This window comes from Ostrea edulis, chromosome 1, assembly GCF_947568905.1.
Source record: "Ostrea edulis chromosome 1, xbOstEdul1.1, whole genome shotgun sequence".
Taxonomy (NCBI): Eukaryota; Metazoa; Mollusca; class Bivalvia; order Ostreida; family Ostreidae; genus Ostrea; species Ostrea edulis.
Window position 1 is genome coordinate 35,466,595 of NC_079164.1, and position 20,633 is coordinate 35,487,227.

Sequence of the window (20,633 nt, forward strand, 5' to 3'; positions counted from 1 at the left end):
AGAGGTCGAGCAATACAAGGATAGCACAACTGTTATTGTCAAGTACACATATGATGTCATGATGTACCTTCATTAGTGCATACCTTCTTAAATTAACTAAAATATCAAATCATGTATGAAGTTGAATTCTTGTGAATAATTCATTAATTGTCTTCACCAGACTGTACAATATCGTTAATGTACTTAAAATTGAAGCTCTTCGTGCAATTCGGCAGCACATAATACAAGCAAATCACAAGAACACACACATGAATACTAATATATATTTATTATTTAATTATCATAGGATACATTAATGAAATGCATAATGTAGTAACAATACTTAACGGAATTCAATGTATATGGATTTCATGTAAACATTATGATGACGCAATAGTGGATTTCTTCATACGGGTAATTTCAGCAGTCTCCCAGTATCGTACGTAAAATCAGATAAAAGTATACTATTAACAGTAAAACAAGGCAGAGAGACGAGTGTAATATTATGCAAATATAAAGAGAAAGAGTATCATATACAATTGCAATGTAAAGCAGAGCTGTTCACATTTATACAGAACTCACATAATCACTAATGAATAGTTATACTGTAATGAAGTGCTTAGATATCAACTGAAAAATGACCATGCGAAAACAAAATGACTCTACGTATTGGCAGGATTATCGTTGATTGATGGCAAATGTCATATGTTCTTGCTGAAAACAGCGATGATGGCCATGACAACTAGTGTAATTGTATTACATATCACCATGGAGACGCCTTGTGTCCTACACTTCAGGGAGTCGAACCTGAAAAAGATGCGATTAAAATCACATTTATCACAAGTCATTTTAACTTTGTGTTTTGAAGTAGAGACATGAAAAAATAAGGCATTGAAAACAACGATTGCTTATAAACAATATTTCATATTTGTATACTGCATCGTGGGCTCTCCATTTGTTTCTTACGAAGAATTGAGTTGAAGAAAGTAAGGAGTGAGAGTCCCATACATATAAATATGCCTTTTGAGAAGAGCACTGTCAAATACTGTTAAATATATATTCTAGCCATTTGGATATTAATATCTTAACATTTAAATTACTTTAAAAAATTCACTTCTCATACCCTATTTCACCCCAGCCCCAAAGTTATTTAAACACTTTTGTGTCACAATTTTATGCCATGTATACATTTTATCAAACATATACCCACAGGCAACAGCGCTCACCTAAGTGACATTGACCCTGCTGTTCCTCCGAAGATTTTAATAAGATTTTCTTTTTACCCTTTAAATTCCCGCAAAAACGTTTGACCCCATATCATAATCCCATCCTAGCCCCTGGGGGTCATGATTTAACCAAATTCGAATCCACGTAACATAGCGATCCATAAATTTTCAAATAGAGACAGGCTACTGACAAATAAGTTTATGTTACAATACAAAGTTCTCAATAATCTCGTTTATAGTCAGCATTTTGCTAATTATATGGTCGTCAGCACTACACTGGGGTGAGCACGAATATAGAACAGTTGAGCGATGTATCATGCAGTATCTATAATCCAGACTATCTCAGCAAATAACTAAATCGTTCCATAATTTTTTCCTTATACAAGTAGCTGCAGAAATTATATATTGTGCTTAATCTAGGAATTGCACATTTTTGCCATGCCTTCACTACAACGATCTATATTTTGGGTAGGAGAGACGTGGCAGAAGCGCGGGAACAACGTTCTCAGAATCCTCTTCGATATATCCTAGTTATGTCTTCATTACGTATAACTGATTTTTTTTTAAAATAAAATAATTCATACAACAATTCTCATCAGCAAGTTTTTCTCTTACCAGGTAATTAGTAAACATGCATATTCAGAAGAAAGCAGCATTATTTCATCCATCAAATCTATTTTTAGAGCGCAGAGATAAAAGTAAAAAACAAATTTAAATCGGTAATTTTCCACCCCATTTTGAAATGTTCATATTACATCTCAGTATGATAAAGTTATCTTACATTAATAGGTGGGGAAGGATTGTAAGATGTGTTATATTCAAGACAATTCGTAAAATAAAAATCCTGGTAAATCAGCGGACAGCCATCTTAAATTGAACGCTGGCTAACCAAGGTTGACTACATCACCTCGTTAAAATTATTTTATCTAGTGCAAAAATGCAATTGAAATTAAAATATAATCAGGGGCAGATTACTCTACTTAACTAAAACAAATGTCCTCTCCCTTTAAATATTGCCAGGATTTAACATAAACTCACAGACTGAAAAGTCCCGCCATTTTCTTTTCGTATTCGATGTCTACAAGTGAACCTTGGAAGAAGTTGCGTCCGTCTTTAAAAGGGTACTCGTAACCTTGGCGACATGCACATTTATAGGCACCTCTGGAGAACTTGTATCCGGCGATGGGGGAGCACTGAAAAACACATAGACTTGATATTTCATTGAATTTCATAAATCTCCAACGAGTCAAATTTTAAAACTTTGTCATGAACATCTCCTTTTACAAATATGTGCAATTACGGCAAACGACAATTAAACCTCCAAGTACAACGTCTCTCGTGGCATTTCTATTTCTGAAAAGGTTTTTTTTTTTAAATTTATATGCATGTCTCTTTACAGAAGGACGTAATAAAGATGTAGATGGACCCTATATGTTCATACAAAATATTATTTGCCAAAACAAATTGTAAAATTTCGAAAGGCAAAATTGTAAAATGATACTAAAATAAGAGTTCATGATTATGGTGTTAACGACTTTTTGAGATTTGTTGAATTTTTCAGTGGTCACTTTGTTTTAATTTTTAATATAATAATAAGATCTTTATTTATCCAGGATTACATATTTAGCGATAACACTAGTTTCCAATATGGTCCTGCATATACATGTAACATACATACAGACAGATATTAGCCACATAAACACAGAAGTAGAGTATCTATAGATTTACTTAAGATGTAATTATGAATGTAAGATCAATAGGTATAAATGAAGCTAAAATGTCTGGTTATAATTTCTCTTAAAACACATTACACTTGTTGAGTTTCGTATAGTTTCCTCAAAGCTTTTCACATATTGCGACCTGAAATGCTGAAAGATCTTCTATAATATTCAGATTTTGTCCTGGGTACATACAATACATTTGAATTAGAATTTCTGGTTTGCCTCTGACTAATTTCTGATACAATATGTAGAATGTGGAAAAAGCAAAGTATTAAAAATCTTTAATAGCGCATTATTTGACATAAAATATTTTATTCTTCTTAAAATGTCAATTCTCTTGAAACCTTGTTCATAAGTGTTTCTATACGACTTTTCCAGGACAAAGTTTCATCAATAATGACACCAAGTAATTTTGACTCCTGAACACTTTCTATGACATGGTTATTTACCAATAAATTTAATTTTTGACACTTTGATAATTTTGTTGCAGATCCAACAAGCATACTTTGAGTTTTAGACAGATTTAAGCTTAATTCATTTTTCCTTCATCCAAATCATACAGCGCTGAATATCTTAACACATCTTCGACTCAATGTTTTCCACTGACTTATCTGTCACATCTTGTGAAGAATCATCTGCACTGAAATGTTCAAAGAATGTTAGCAGTGAAAACATCTAGGTATAGTAAGTACCTAAAGAGATAACAAATTCTTTTATACTTCCTATGAAACACTGGTTTAATAATAGAAACAGAACGATAAATGATCTGGATTCGGAACGTTCATTGAAACCAATAAATACCTCAGACGTATTCATAATTGCCCTATGGTCGATCAGCCAACATTAGAAATTGTCCTCTAAGTACATCAATAGATTTTATCAAGTATTGCATAACCAGAAATATGGATACCTTGTGCCCTTCCTTCGGGCAAAGATTATTGACGATAGATAAATAGAACGAGATTTTTCACTACTGCTGTCATGGTTGATATTCATGGTGAATGTCCAGTCTTTCTATATCAGTCGAAGATGACTGCAGTTGTATGATACTGTATATATTGCCTAATTTTGATAAATAATTTTTTGTTTATCAATTTCCGTTTTTTCGATTTAACTTTTGAATAAATTCAGATGTCTGGTAGTGACACCTAGCGGTGCATACTTTTGACTCAGTGTTTGGGTCGGCCGGGCACCGTCACCTGTGGTGATTTTGAAGATTTACCGAACAACAAAGGCTGATATTTAAAAAAAAAACAAAAAACAAAACAACCAGGAGGCCCATATCGCTCAGCTGAGTCACATTGGCCCTGCCGTTCTTCAGCTGTTGTGATTTATATATATATATATATATATATATATATATATATATATATATATAAACTCATATGCAAAACGTAAAAGATCTATCTTAAATATTTCTGGAGATATTGATTATGTAAGATTTTTATTAGAATTAGGTCAAACTTCCATGTCAAAGTCACAAGGTCAAATACCAAAATATAACAAGGTCTTGTCATAAAGAATCTACATGTATATGCATAATATGACAACCCTACCTTAAATAGTTCAGGATATATTGAATAGGTCAGGGTTTTTTAAAAAGTAGGTCAAACTCCAAGGTCAAATGTTCAAACACCATTGTGTCACAACGTCTTCCCATAAAGAATCTATATACAAAATAAGAAAACCCTACCTAAAATGGTTCTGGATATATTTGATAGGCCATGTTTTCTTAAAGGTACATGTAGGTCAAACTCCAAGTACAAAGTCAAAAGACATGATATGAAATGAAAGGTTTTGTCATAAGAAATTCATATACAAGATATGAAAGACCGAACATATTGACTAGGCCCGATAGATTTTTACTTAAAGAACGTCAAACTTTCAGGTATATGTCACAAAATCACACACCACTGCATCACAGGAAAGGTCTTGCTTAAAGAATATACGTAAAATATGAAAGACCTTACTTAAATAGTTAATGAGATACTTTTAAATATTCTTCCTATATATATCAGCATATAAAAATTTGATCCCCTATCGTTATCCCACTCTACCCCCGGGGGACATGATTTTGATATATTTGAATCTGCATTATGTCAGAAAAAACTGGCGTGTGAATTTCAACTTTTCTGACCCAGTGGTTCTTGAGAAGATTTTAAAATAACCTCAACCTATTTCTGCATTTTCGTGATTATATCCCCTTTGAAAGGGAACATGGTCCTTTATTTGAACAAACATAAATTCTCCCTATCCAAGGTTGATTTTTACCAAGTTTGATTGTCATTGGTCCAGTGGTTCTAGAGAAGAAGATGAAAATGTCAAAGGTTTACAAATAGACGGACGGATAGACATACAACTGACAAAAGGTGATCAGAATAGCACACTTGAGTCTTCACCTTAGGTGAACTAAAAAGAACGTTTCCATTTTGAAAAAACAGGTGTTACAAAGAACAGTTTTTAAAAATTCTTTTCTCAACAAAAGTAAAGACTGAACTGACTTTAATTAACTGTACGCAGGATGAAACCAAAATCAAATAATCAGTGAACTAATCAGTATAATTAAGCATTGACGGGGCATGATAAGAATTTCGTACTTGCGGGTGTATATGCATTACAATTATGGTAATTCTCAAAGTCAGGGGACTAAGTATGAATATTTCTAAAAATTATTAGTGCCAGGACATGAACAAACTCAGTGACTTCACCATGTGATGAATGAATAACTTCCCGTAGCATTGATATGTCTGTTTTATACTTCCAGTGCACCGTCTACTTCCTGTAGCATCACTATCATTAGTAGTCAATATTTCCATAGTTTTCTCTTGAAGTTGTATTTCTTCTCTCTCTCTCTCTCTCTCTCTCTCTCTCTCTCTCTCTCTCTCTCTCTTTGATTTATTAAGTTTTTTTTATGATATTCATATTAGTCCCCAGATTTTTTCTTTCCACTTCAACACTATATTCCTAACCCAGTATAATTCATTCCTTTATTTGATTAGAGTTCATCGCTAGTATTTAAACGTCATCTTTTTATAAGACCTACTGTTTGAGATGGGTAGTGACACCTGGTGGTACGTCTGGGATGGGTAGTGACACCTGACGGTGTTTTGAAGACTATTGAGGATGGTAGTGACACCTAGTGGTGTTTTTCCAAACCTTGCTGCTTGAGATGGGTAGTGACACCTGGCGGTTTTTAAAGGATTTACTGTTTAGGATGGGTAGTGAAACCTGGCGGTGTTTTTAAAGACTTGTTTTTGGGATGGGTAGCGAAACCTGGCGGTGCTTTTAAAGAATTGCTTTTGGGATGGGTAGTAATACCTGGCGTTGTTTATAAGACTTACTGTTTGGGATGGGTAGTGACACCTAGCGGTGTTTTAAGACTTACTGTTTGGGATGGGTAGTGACACCTGGCGGTGTTTTTGAAAGCGTTTTGGATGCTGAAGGACTGGTAACACTGGTTGATCTCCAGTTCCTCTAATGGAATGTCAACGGTAACTACACCCCTGCAGAAAATTAAAATACCTTCATTACACTGTTCAAAATAAAATTACATAGTAATTGATTTACAAATAAAATATTCAAAATGTTTAAAAAGACCTAGAATCTCCAAAAGTCATCATTGACCGAAATCTAATCATGGCGGATTATCTACAGTCTCTACTGCTTAATTTCTTATTCAAGTGATGCAGACTCAAATGACATTACAATGCAACCACACCTACTCATCACCGAGGCACAGAGAAAATACCGGCACATGACAGTGTTACCAGAATAGAATGTATGCTTGTATCGTTAAATTGAATAGTGTGTTATTAATTGCAGCATTCATTTCCAAAGTATACACAGATTATACCTTTCAATTATTAAAGCTTTTAAAAACCAAGAAACCCATATGCCACATCGTTCACCTGAGATACTATAGCTTAGCTGTTGTTCAGTTGTTTTATTTTTTTTCTAAATCTTTACTCTCAAATAACTTTTGACTCCATATTGTGGCCCAAACATAGCTCTAAATGGTCTAGACTTAACCGAACTTGAATTCACACAACAAGGGGATGCATTGATTTCCTTTATATATCTATTTAAAACTTTTTATACCCTACTGTAGCCCGGCCATGCCTCTGGACCTGTGATGTAGATGAACTTGAATTTGAACTACCTGTAGATGACTAATCATGCCCCTGTTATTGTTGAAACGAACCCACATTTGGTATATCTAGCGGTCCGTGTTTGCCCAACTCTTTACTTTGTATTCCTTGTGGGAGTTATGAGATTGATCATTTTTCGTTATCTTCGTTTTTCATGAAGATTTTTAAAGATATTTCCCTATATAATTTTACTTTAAACTTTGATATATATCCTATTGTGGTCCCCACCTACCCCTGGAGGTCATGATTTTAATAAAATTGAATATGTACGACCAGAGGATGTTTGCATACTAATATGGCTAATCATGGCCCCGCTGTTTTTAAGAAAAAATGCCCTATGTATTGCTATGTTAATACTTTATCCCCTATTGTGGTCCCATCCTTCTTCCGAGGACTACAAATTCAACAAACTTCAATCTGAACTACATGGGGATGCTTGCATATCATCATGACTAATCAAAGTCCTGTTGTTCTTGAAAAGTGTTTTCCTATACATCTGCATGTAAAAGTTTGATCCCAAAATGTGGCCCCAACCTACCTACTGGGGCCATGATTTGAACTTTGTATCTAATTTATATCAGGAAGTTGTCATGTAAATTTTCTGGCCTTGTGATTTTTTTTAGAACTGTTTTAAGTGACCCCACTCTATGTCTGCCTTTTCTTGATTATCTCCCCATTTGGAGGAAACTGGCCTTTCATTTGAACAAAATTGAATTCCCTTGAACACGAATTGTGCTCCTTTGTTAGCTGATCTATTTTTATATTCTTCTGAAACATAGTTTATTCAAAATTTTCTACTTGAGAAGATAAAAATCTATTGCTGTGGCCTTCAACTCGTCATTTAGATATATTGACGACGTTTTATCTATTAACAATGATCATTTTCATTCATATGTCGATTCGATATATCCCTGTGAACTATACATAAAAGACACCACAGAGTCCTACACGTCCGCTTCGTACTTACATATTTTATTGAAAATGAATATTAACGGCAAACTAATAACTCAACTTTATGACAAACGGGATGATTTTAGCTTTTCCACCGTCAACTTCCCATATTTATGTAGCAATATTCCATTATTGCCTGCATATGGTGTTTATATCTTTCAACCGATTCTATACGCAAGAGCTTGTTCTGCGTATGATCAGTATCTAAATCGAGGTAAACTAGTGACAAACGAGTTGATGTTAGATGGGTTTCAACAGTCTAGTTTACAGTTAGCATTTCGCAAATTCTATGGTTATATGGTCGTATAATGATGTACTTTGCCAATACAACCTATCATTGGGTCAAATGCTATCTGACGTGCTTCATACCTATTGTTAGTCGATTCTTGGAACATTGATTTTGACTACGGATTACTCCGTTAACCTGATCAAGATATAGGAATCACGGTGGGTATGATCGGCCGACGGGGGATTCTTATTCCTCCAAAGCACCTGATCCCACCTCTGGAATGACTAGGGCTCCGTGTTTGCCCATCTCTTTAATATGTATTCTTCATTGGAGTTATGCGATTGATCACTGTTCGTTATTTTCACTTTTCATCCAAGGATGATTAGTGTCAAGGTTGAATGATATAGTCCCAATTGTTCTTAAGAAATTTTTTTTAAATGCTACTAAATTTTATCAATTGTCAATTATCTACACTTTAAAAAGGGCGTGACACTTCATTGGATCAAACTTGAATTACCTTTGATATGCTTTGTGAAATTAGCCCTGTGGTTTTAGAGAAGTCGAAAATGTTAAAAGCCCACAGACGGACGCCAGACATAAGATGATCAAAGACGTTCGTTTCAACTTTAAGCACAGGCGAATTACATACACTGTAGTTTCACCTGATTGTTTTAAGCCTACGTTTACCACAAAAATTCAAACGCCCGTACGTTTTGACAACTATGAGTAACCTAGAAACAAGAGAGGTGGAATCATTTATTCGTTAATTCTTTGTGATTTCAGCTGATCTTGTCGAGGATATACCAACAACTTACTTAAATTTCAGTTTGGTCCTAAGTCTATCCAAACCAATGAACGGAACAGCATACGTAATTACCCAGGCGTCCACACGACCGTCACATCGGAAGTAAGGCTGAGTCCATATTCCGTGTGTTACACTAGGCGCTTTGTATCCCATTGGGTAGTATTCAAAGTTCACCGAACTCGATCCTTTAATATCAGAGCGTACCTGTCAATTTAAGAATATTTCAATTTACAAGAGTGATAAAATGAACGAGCAAATGATATTTCTTAAAGAAAAAGACGACAAAATCAAATTCATTTTGAATTTTACATCAATCACAAAGATATGGTTCTATGTATATTATGAATATAAGTCCTATAATAAATTATCAATCACATGTTGTGTATGATAGTATGGCACAAATTTTATGAAGGAATTTCTTTCCACTTTGGGCTACTGTTGACATGACTTGTATTATTTCCAAATGAAAACGTGGACATTAATGTCTGAATGGTAAACATAATTCATACTAAATATGGTCAATCCTAACTTGTAAACCAACATGTCTTATTTTGCCTCAGATTCCTACTAAGCCATTGTTTTGTTATTTTATGTCAAGCATACATGTATTTCTTAAGTGGACTCAGCTAGTGTACGCCTCATATATACTCGTTCTACAGCTGTGAAACAGGGTCAGTTGATTTTGACTGACCGACATAAAATCATATACTAGGATATCAATTCTATGAGTTGACTTTGAGGGAATTTGAGATGAAAATCGACGAAGTCAGCCATTTTGGAGTTCACGCTGTAATGTACCCTGTTGATATTTAGTGTAGGTATGTGATTTCAATATTTGTAATTTCTTGTGATGTTAAATGTCTTCATATCGGTAACATTTTGTTTAAGGTTAATCTCTCGAAATCGTGTAATTAACAGTACGTGTTGATTTCCTGGATACCTTTGCCTTCATCCTGTACTTCTTAACGCCTGCAGTGTTCGTCTGCCAACGCTGGCGGATTCTAACGTACCAATCTTCATCAATGTATCTTTTCTTGAATCCTCCCATGTCAATGGCGTACACGCTCTTGTCCCGCTTCCAAGCAAAAGGACCGAAGAACTCCCTCGACTTTCCATCCCAGTCCTCAAACACGTGGGGTTCGAAGTATATACCGCTGGACAGCACCTTGTAATCCGCAATAACGTTTGCTAGCACCTCCCCAAACATCAATTCGTTGTGAATTCTGTTCCCACCTTTAAGGTAGCCAAAATTTTCACCTGGCATTACATTCTGAAACCAGATGCTAAGAAGGTGAGAAATTCGGAGAGCAAAGCGGGCCTGGGTGTCGAACTGCTTTTCTACCCCGTATCCAACATCCCCAGGCAGGAGCATAGCTCGATTAGAAAACGTTTTACAGTTATCTCTGTTTATCTTCTTGATCGTTTGGAAAATTCCCTGCATTCTGTCGAAATTCATCTGGTCAAACTGAGCCTCTCGCCTCTTTCTCTTCCTCTTTTGTTTCTTTATCAGAGGCTTTCGTTTGAAATCTTGATCGATGTAATCTTTTTTTACAATTTCGCGTTTAATGGGGCGAGGTTGCTGAGTTTTTCTCACAGCCTCTCTTCGAACTGGACCATAGAATTGGCTGGCATTGACTGACCGGAGTTGGCGTCCATTGAAGCGATCCGTTAGAAACGGATCGGATCCAGAATCTCTTTCTACTTTTACATTAAGGGCGCTTGTGTCCACAACCGGAAGCACCCGGAGATCTGCGTAATGATAATGACATATATAATAATATATGTGGCAATGATAATGTTAATAAGACTTGATCATAGGTAAGGGAATCCTATAGCCAAAACATCTTCAATAAGAAAAGCTTTGATTATGATAATTGAAAACGTTACCCTCTTCGTTTGATTCAACATGACTACTTAGCTAAAACAATATTGCTGCCGTAAATCGACTTACATCCTGTCGGTCGGCATTTGTAACCAACAGAAATTTCAAATTCTGTAGCTTTCTCCAAATCTCCGCCTTTCCAGGGAGGTCCGACTCTTGGGGGATAGCTGTACCCCGAGTTACATATGCAGGTATACGCCCCTCGCTTAAAGCCCTTTCCAGAAACATGTTTACACTGCAAGAAAACAACTTTTGATATGATTAACACTACATTAATTATGTGACATATTCATGCTTTCGTGGTCGTAAAATAATACGTTGCCAAGGTTTGGTTTTTTTTTGGGGGGGAGGGGGTTGGTTGGTTGGTTGGTTGTTGTTGTTATCAAATGTTTCACCTTTCTTACACATATGGTTATCTCTCAACTACGTATTATATATTGAATATCTGACTTCAATGGTCTTAATTTTACGCGCACCAGAGTGATCTTGGTTTACACTCACCTGCGTTGTCTTAGTTTTACACTTGCTGACTCCCGACAAGAAACTTGGACCAGGGTTCCCGATACTGACTGGACAAGCGTTAAAGTCGACCTCCAGAAAGTCGATATCCATTACGGCAACGCCGACAAATCTGCAGAGGGAACGATTGACTATGAAATCTTTTTATCTTTCAAAGTGATGAGATTTTTCAAACAGTGCATACTAATATATCTGTTTGGCAGTAGAAACTTTGTTTAATTTTCTAACAGAAAGATCGGGAAACAAAGGGTAGCTGTCAGGGAAGTGGTCCTGACTAAGCCATCAAAGTTACACAAGAGCTCGTTACAGGAAAGACAAAACCTTAGGAAAAGTATAAAATTTCTTACTTTGGTCGTCTGAGGTGGGTCCAGTTAGAATATCTCGGCATAAAGTCCACGATGGGTGCGACGGCGCTTACAATCCATTTGTTGGACATTTTGCAGTCAAAGTAAGCATCGGTAAAACGTACAGGCATGTACATATCGTCTGTGTCACCAATACCGGGGGAATTCGGACCAAAAAACGGGGTGGTCTGAAACTCGTCATGTAGCCAGCGCCCCGTTCCATTGGCATATTTCACATTCACAGCGTAAGTAAATTTTTGCACTGAGTCCATTGTAGGTTCATTATCCGGAAGCCAAAAGCTGTACCAAGGGGCCATTTTATAACCTTTGTGTGTGTAGTTCCCTATAGCCCCGATATCCTGCACTAACGTTGTTCTTCCAGTAGGTTCTCGGAGAATAACTCCCATATCGAATGTATCGTCAAATCTAAAAGATCGAACACCGAACAACGGGAGTGTCTTATTGAAGTCAAAGTTTGTCATCCAGTTAGGATAATAGTTGTGGTTGTCAAACATGAGAGCTGACGCGTTGAAGATCCCCTTGTTAGCGTTGGTATCCGCCGTTACAGACACGTAGTTATAAAACCACCCTGGCTGATACTGGAAGTCTGTCTGAGTTTTGTTTAACTTTTGAAATATGTAGCTGTAAAAGTAAGCCCTGTTTAGTGCCATATTATGCATATGAACGAGAGCTGTTCGGTTTTTGTACCAGATTTTGTTCAAAAGTTGGTTAGCTCTCGGAATCTGAGATACACTGTCTTTTGGTAAGGTCATCGCCTGTTGTGTTTTTGCTTTACAGTCTGTCGATTTTTGTATAGCTACCATAAGTCCGTTTATTTTACCATAATTATCCTTGGGTACCCAGTCAAATACACTCTTGTCACAAAGTGTGACTGTCGCCATCACAATGATAACCACACACACTATTCGTTCCAGCCTTTGCTCCATGGTGGGATTTTTTCTGGCTCCCCTGTGAAAATCAGAGGAAGGAAAAAAGTATTGATATACTTTGGGTTTAATGAATCTAAGAGGGGCGGGTCTGAACACGAGAACTGCGAGGGATAGCTTGGTAGCTACGTTGCCAATGGTTTTTGAAAAAAGCATATGAAATGCGTACTGAAGCATTTTAGAGTGCATGTCACCCTATTTGTTCAGATTTGAATTAGGGACTACGTTACAAGTATGATATTAGACGACAATGTTATATTTTTGAAAAAGGACTTTTGATTCATGCAGTTTTTATGACTTTGTTCTCCTGGAAAAATCGATTTCATAAGCTTGTCACTTTTCCCCTTCAACTCTATACTTTAGAAATACTTTGCTGTTCTTTCTTTTATTTCTAGTTTAGTTTGGTTCCAAAAATAGAAAATGAATAATTGTATGATAGTAAATACTAATACTAGCGACAAAAAGTAACACAGAAAATGAACATTTATATAATAGTAAATACTGACTACAAAAAGTTCAATACTGACTACAAAAATTTAAATACTGACTACAAAAAGTTAAATACTGGCTACAAAATGTTAAATACTGACTACAAAAAGTTAAATATTGACTACAAAATGTTAAATACTGACTACAAAAAGTTAAATACTGACTGGAAAAAATTAGATACTGACTACAAAAAGTTAAATACTGGCTACAAATGTTAAATACTGACTACAAAACGTTCAATACTGGCTACAAAAAGTTAAATACTGGCTACAAACGTTAATACTGACTACAAAATGTTCAATACTGGCTACAAAAAGTAATACAGGCTTCGTTCGTGTTAGCTGTAGAACTGTAGCTCTCCGAAAAAAAATATTGTATGTGGCTTTAATGAATATTTGAAGGTATGTTTGGACACAAGTAAAGTAGGAAAATGTGTTAGGAATTTTTTTATATTAAATTTATGAAATGGTGATGCAAGAATACAACAATATACTGTAAGGCCTCAACCGTGCGCATTTTTTCTGCGCCGTAAATCAAAGGTTTTTATTGGAGATGAATCTATAGCTCTCTGATGTCCCAATATTTTCCCAGAGAGCCTCGGTTCTGCGCCTACGTTCATGGTACAATCCCCGTGGGGATCCGGCTTAGAATTGGTCCTCAGTACCCCCTTGCCTGTCGTAAGAGGCGACTAAAGGAGGCAGCCCTTTGAATGGGACCGCAAAGCCCGAGATCCCATGTCACAGCATGTGTGGCACGTTAAAGATTCCTCTCTGCTCATTGGCCGTAAGCGCCGAGCATAGACCTAAATTTTGCCGACCTTCACCGGCAATGGTGACGTCTCCATACGAGTGAAACATTCTCGAGAGGAACGTTAAACAATATACATTCAATCGTTAGAAAGTATTCAGACGAACTGCCAAAATGATTTAGTTAAGGATCTACATAGTGAAAAAACATCAACATCAGTTCACATAATAGGATCTGGTCTCCCAATTCCCACTAAACCCCTTGTATTTTGTTTGTGTATGAAATTGAACATCTGATTTGGTCCCAAGACAAAAAGATGGTGTATCTCTTTAGTCTTCGTCTTCGTAGAAAAGCAAACAGGGAAAGGGGAGGGGTTTTGGTTGGATCTTTAGTGTAATTACACATTTTTAGATGAAGAGTTCTTAAGATTTATAGCATACTTCAAAACGGCTTTCCCGTTATGATCAGTACTTATTTCCTGTATACAGTTGTTCAATACTTCAAAAGAAATACCAAAAATACCCTGTCCTTAAAGTTCACGGCGCAGTATGACACTTTGAATTTTAACCTCTTCATTTCAATATTTGTTCGTATTTTCGATGAATTTGCCTGATAAGGCTATTCATTTCAAAACGCACTGAAATAGAAATTGGACACGACACGGTCTGTAGCGATGCAATTTTTTTTCTCGTTTTATTTTGTGTTGAATTGCAAGCGCCAGCACTTATCATGAAAATTTTCAGTAGGTATCTTGTCTAGATGGGAAATATTTATTCAAGGTTACAAAGTTTTCTCTTTATATAGAAAGAGCGCACCAATGTCACTTTCACGGTTGGATGCGTGTGTACTGTTACACCTGATAAGATTGTTTTCTTTTTAGTGACTCGGACTCTATGAGACTCAAAAGAAGTATGCTCTCCGCTGGTTATCCATTCAATACAATCATATTTGAAAATTAAGTTTGATTCAGTAAATTAGAAAACAAAACAAAGCAAAGCAGAAACAAAGACAGGAACAAAAACAAATTAAAAACAACTGCAACAAAACAAAACCAAAAGAAAAACGAAAACCCGACATATCCATACTTTGGTTAGGATATTTTTTAGTGTAGATGAAAGAAGTTAAAATTGAAAAACTATGACAAAAAATAATCTTCCTATACTAGGAATGTTTAACGAGAAAATCGTCGTTTGAATCCGGCATGTAGCAACAGGGTTCGGGGGAGGACAGCGTTTTTCCTTATATATTTTATGTTCGTTGATGTTGCATGCTACATTCGTTTTATCGAGTGGGTAACCCACTCACTGCCCCCACCCCATTCATCCCATTTACAGTTTGGGCAGAAGCACCCTTTTAGAATTTTATTTTTAATCATTATTATCATTATTATTATTTTATCATTTGGCTTGTCAACAATCTTTAGACTATTGTGAACTCAACCTTTTTTCTAGTTGCCCCCACCCCACTTTGAAAACAATTCTACGTGCATTTGAATTGCACCAGACAAGGGTGTAAAACTAGAACTATTTGTTTTATCATCTTCCAGAGTTTTATATAATATATTACTATGCATTGAAAGTCACGTCTGTCCGTGCCGCACAAAATCTGGTCACATGGATTTTTCTTGCAATTTTAGTATCATTTCTCATGGACAAATTGATTCTATTGATCAATATGTTTCATTTCTAGCGCAGTGGCAACTTGTCCGATAGTGAGTGAAATCATAGCTCAGCTTCCACTAATTGTACGTTCTAACAGAACAAACATACTGACACGGTGAACTGTCCCAATGGTGTTCTAACAGAACAAACATACTGACACGATGAACTCTCCCAATGGTGTTCTAACAGAAGAGACATACTGACACGGTGAACTGTCCCAATGGTGTTCTAACAGAACAAACATACTGACACGATGAACTATCCCAATGGTGTTCTAACAGAAGAAACATACTGACACGATGAACTGTCCCAATGGTGTTCTAACAGAACTAACATACTGACACGATGAACTGTTCCAATGGTGTTCTAACAGAACAAACATACTGACACGATGAACTGTCCCAATGGTGTTCTAACAGGAGAAACATACTGACACGATGAACTGTCCCAATGGTGTTCTAACAGAAGAAACATACTGACACGATGAACTGTCCCAATGGTGTTCTAACAGAACTAACATACTGACACGATGAACTGTTCCAATGGTGTTCTAACAGAACAAACATACTGACACGATGAACTGTCCCAATGGTGTTCTAACAGAAGAAACATACTGACACGATGAACTGTCCCAATGGTGTTCTAACAGGAGAAACATACTGACACGATGAACTGTTCCAATGGTGTTTTAACAGAACAAACATACTGACACGATGAACTGTCACAATGGTGTTCTAACAGTACAAACATACTGACACGATGAACTGTTCCATTGGTGTTCTAACAGTACAAATATATTGACACGATGAACTGTCCCAATGGTGTTCTAACAGTACAAACATACTGACACGATGAACTGTCCCGATGGTGTTCTAACAGAACAAACATACTGACACGATACCCTATATGGTGTTTGAAAAAAGAAAGATTGAACGCGTTGTGACTGCATCACAGATACGGTAATTCCAAAAAGCCTCCCCAAAAAGTCCTCCCTCCCCCTTGAAGATCAAGATCCCTTAGACTAAAAAAATGAAATCACTTCTGGTCGGTTTTTCAGGATACTCCGTCAGTTTTGTGAAATGCAAGGGATGGTTGGGATTGTGGGTTGGGGGGGGGGGGTCTGTTATCGAATGTCGAATTAGATCTATCGAAAGTCAATGATTTTGTTTATGACTTGAAGTTCTAATACTGATGAATAAAGAGAAAATAAAAAAAATTAAGCTCACATATTATGATTACGTCAAAAGTACATATGATACATGTATCATTGATTTGACGCATGTAATTCTGTGCAATATTGCAGAAAAGGTGATGATCCAATAAATATTAGGGTTGTGAAATATTAGGGGTGTGCACTCTCTCTTACAGTTCGCCTGTGTGTTATCTTTAGGGTGTACACTCTCTCTCTAAGTCCGCTAGTCATTAAAACACTTTCAGTCTAAATTTTCCCATTCAAAATTCTATAAATGGTTTCCAGTGATCCAATGTATATTCCTGATCGCAGAATCTTGCTGAACGTTACAGTGTATCATATGTATAGAATGCAGCCATACTCAAGTGTGCTCGCTATGAAAGACCAACAGGTGTGTGCATTGCCTTGCTTTGTCGCCACAATAATTATTTTAGGCTAGAAATATATTTTTTAACTGATTTGCATGGCAGTATATGAATGACAAATTTGCACTATTCAAAGGGGTGTTCAAAATCAATGATACGAATATGAAGCACTTTAGCACTGAAGGGTTGTCCTTTCTTATTCCCTCCCCCTTTCCGTTTAGTAACATAAAATGTTGTTATTTTGATCAAATCAATAAAATGTTACACTATGAATTTCACTCTTTCTGTTTAAAAAGAGCATTCGTATGTTTTGCGTATATATCTTGTATTCCTACTTTGAATCGCATTGGTGTTGTTTTCAGTAATAAATCACGTACATATGTTTTACCCTAATATGTACAACAAAACTTAATTAATCTACCAAAAAAGGAAGAAAATAAAAGAAAAATTCTCCCTTTTGAAACATATCAGTGCATGTGCGCGTGTTCATTACCAAACTATACAATTAGAGACTCTGTTTAACCTTGAAGTAGCTAATTTTATCATCGCTTCTTCAAACATCCTTCTTGTTGTCCGATTTCTTACTGTTAAAATTAAACAGTTTGATGCTGTGATTCAAATTTCAAAGAATAACGAAATTCAATTTACATGTGCTACCATTGGAGGGATTGTATTTCAACACAGTGAACAACAAATATCGGGTCTGTGGAATTGATTTTTTTTTTAAAGAAAAAAAGTATTATAATCGTAAATACGTAATGAAGACGCATCCGAAATACCAAAATTCTCCTTGTTAAGTTTTTGGGCTGAACTTATTGTATTTTTATTTACTACAATTAATTGATGCTGAGGATTTTGTTTGAATGAAAAAAAAAGTAACTTTTGTAACTAACTTTCATAGAAAAAAGATTCCGATATGGTGAGAATATTTAATGTATTGTTATGGAGCTTCTTCCCTTGATGGCGGCGGTTTTACATATTAGTTTGAAATGATAGAAATTCACAAACACTTAATAAGTTAAAACATTTTGATTCTAGATTTTTTTTTCTTCTTCTTCTTCTTTTGGGGGTGGGTGGGTATTTTTTTATTTTTATTTTTATTTTTTAGTATTATAATCCTCTTACATAGGAACTAAAGCTTACCTTTCGTTTTTATTGAGTCAGAGACATTTCCAAGTTCCTATCAAAGTTATAACTAAAATTTCTGGTACATCCAAGAATTAAGAACACAGTTTGAATTTAATTTCCCAGTATTATTATTTTCCCCCTCAAATATAGAGGATCCGAATTAGACTGGAAGTAAGAGAATTGAGGGTAGACGGCCTTGAAACGGTGACGCTACGAGTCCACCCTTCACACTCCAACAGTTTCAGGCTCTATTGTAAAATATACGCTGTGTAGACCATATGCGGATTTAAACTTTCCAGTTAGGTATAGATTTCACGGTTAATGAAGAATGAAATCTATCATTATAACTGGATTTTATTGAAAGGCGTTAAAAAAGACATTTGTTGATTTCATGGAGTTGATTAAGATTTTATTATTATTATTATTATTATTATTGGACACCTGATTGATTAGAATGATCAGATTCATTTCCTTAGCTAACAGAAGGGACTCTGCGTACTTCATTTTGACTGACAAACTCAAAGGACGACTCTAAGATCAGACATTGAAAATATATCATGGCGATATAGTGTGCTGAAGTGGAACAGTGTTGGTGTAATCAACTGTAAAAACTTGTAACTTCTTTACAATTTAACGTGTTTTTTTTTTAAATTATCTTTTTTTTCCATTTCATTATTTGGGGGGGGGGTGATGTTTAATGTTGTTTCATTACTATTATTTGCTTTGTGGAATGTGCATGTCATTGACAATGCATTTTTATCGTTATCTTGTGTGGAAGGGAGCGAATCAGGAATGAGTTTTTGGAGGCGGGTTATTGCCTATACGACGTTTTATCCATTAACAATAATAACTTTCATTTACATGTCGATTCGATGTATCCCTATGAGCTCAAAATAAAAGACTCCACAGAGTCGTCCACTTCTGCTTCATACTTAGATATTTTATTGAAAGTAGATATTAACGACAAACTAACAACTCCACTTTATGACAAACGGGATGATATCAGCTTCTCCATGGTTAACTATGGTCAGCTTTAAAATCGCAAGCTATTGACAAACAAGCCGGTGGTACAAGGGGGGGGGGGGGTCAACAATCTCGTTTAAAGTCAGCATTTCGCAAATTCTATGGTCGTTATAACGATCTAGTTTGCCAATATAGCCTATCATTGGGTTAAATGATGTCTGACGTGTTTCATACCGATTGTTAGACCGTTCTTAGCACACTGATTTAGACGAAGGATAACTCCATTTACATGATCAAGATATAGGGCTCACGGTGGGTGTGACCGGTCGACAGGGGATGCTTACTCCTCCAAGGCACCTGATCCTTCCTGTGGTGTGTCCAGGTGTCTGTGTTTGCCCAACTCCTTATTTTGCATTGCTTATAGGAGTTATGAGATTGATCACTGTTTGTTATCTTCACCTTTCATTCCAGGGGAAACTCTATACTGAATGTGTTTAATGAGAGAAATACTATACTGGACGCTATACCAAAGGGATGTAATACAGGCCCTTTTTTTCGGGGAAAATTTTTCACTACTTAAAAGATATCAATAACACATCGAAATATTTTCGATTTAGAGTATCAATGTTTTAACATAAAATTTCCTCCTGTATGGTATTCCATCGGAAAAATGCACCCAGGTCAGAATTTTCTCCGCTAAGGGGTCTAGTGTATGAACAAGTAAAGATAACGGACAGTGGACAATCTCATAAATCCCATAAAGAATACAAAATTAAGAGAAGGGCAAACATGGACCCCTGGGCAAACCAGAGGTGGAATTATGTGCCTAGGAGGAATAAATATCCCTTACTGACCTGTCACATCCGCCGTGAGACCAGATCTTGATAAGATAGACGGAGTAATCCGTAGTCAAAATCAGCATGTAAAGAACGCCCTAACAATTGGTATGAAACACGCAAGACTTCATTCAACCAAGTGCTACCTTATATCTGCAAATTAGATCATAATGGCCGTAGAATTTGCGAAGTGTTTCAAACGAATCAATTGAGAGACATTAACATAATTTGCAGTTGATGATGGAATATTGCTACACAAATATAGGAAGTTAACGATGGAGAAACTGAAGTCGTCCTGTTTGTCATAAAGTTGTGTTATTAGATCGATATCTGTGTTCAATAAAATATCCAAATATGAAGCAAATGTGAAGACTCTTTGGTGTATTTTATTTGAGTTCACCGAGATCTATCGACATATGTATGAAAATAAGTATTTTGATAGAGAAAACGTCGTCGATATACAGATATCTAAATGTCGAGTTCAAGGCCACAGCAAGATAT

The 20,633-nt window shown here is 36.0% G+C and overlaps 1 protein-coding gene across 2 annotated transcripts; it reads right to left on the minus strand.

The window, feature by feature from the left end:
• Nucleotides 1–255: 255 nt before the first annotated feature.
• LOC130049413 (uncharacterized) lies at nt 256–18,581 on the minus strand. Of its 2 annotated transcripts, XM_056146909.1 has the most exons (9): nt 18,349–18,576; nt 11,808–12,773; nt 11,443–11,572; nt 11,011–11,176; nt 10,000–10,808; nt 9,070–9,263; nt 6,312–6,429; nt 2,244–2,398; nt 256–786 (listed from the first exon to the last, which is right to left on the minus strand). In XM_056146909.1, the coding sequence occupies exons 2-9, from the start codon at nt 12,749–12,751 to the stop codon at nt 681–683; spliced, it is 2,622 nt and encodes an 873-aa protein (XP_056002884.1). In that variant the 5' UTR covers nt 12,752–12,773; nt 18,349–18,576; the 3' UTR covers nt 256–680. The 2 variants fall into 2 exon arrangements, with proteins under 2 accessions (XP_056002884.1, XP_056002890.1); XM_056146915.1 differs by lacking the exon at nt 256–786 and having other exon boundaries at nt 2,258–3,566; nt 18,349–18,581.
• Nucleotides 18,582–20,633: the final 2,052 nt, after the last annotated feature.

Coding starts and splice junctions, on each gene's coding strand:
- LOC130049413 (XM_056146909.1), bottom strand. CDS start 12,751: ATGGAGCAAAGGCTGGAACGAATAGTGTGTGTGGTTATCATTGTGATG. Junction 11,573..11,807: donor ACCCACCTCAGACGACCAAA/GTAAGAAATTTT, acceptor TTCCCTCTGCAG/ATTTGTCGGCGTTGCCGTAA. Junction 11,177..11,442: donor GTAAAACTAAGACAACGCAG/GTGAGTGTAAAC, acceptor GTTTTCTTGCAG/TGTAAACATGTTTCTGGAAA.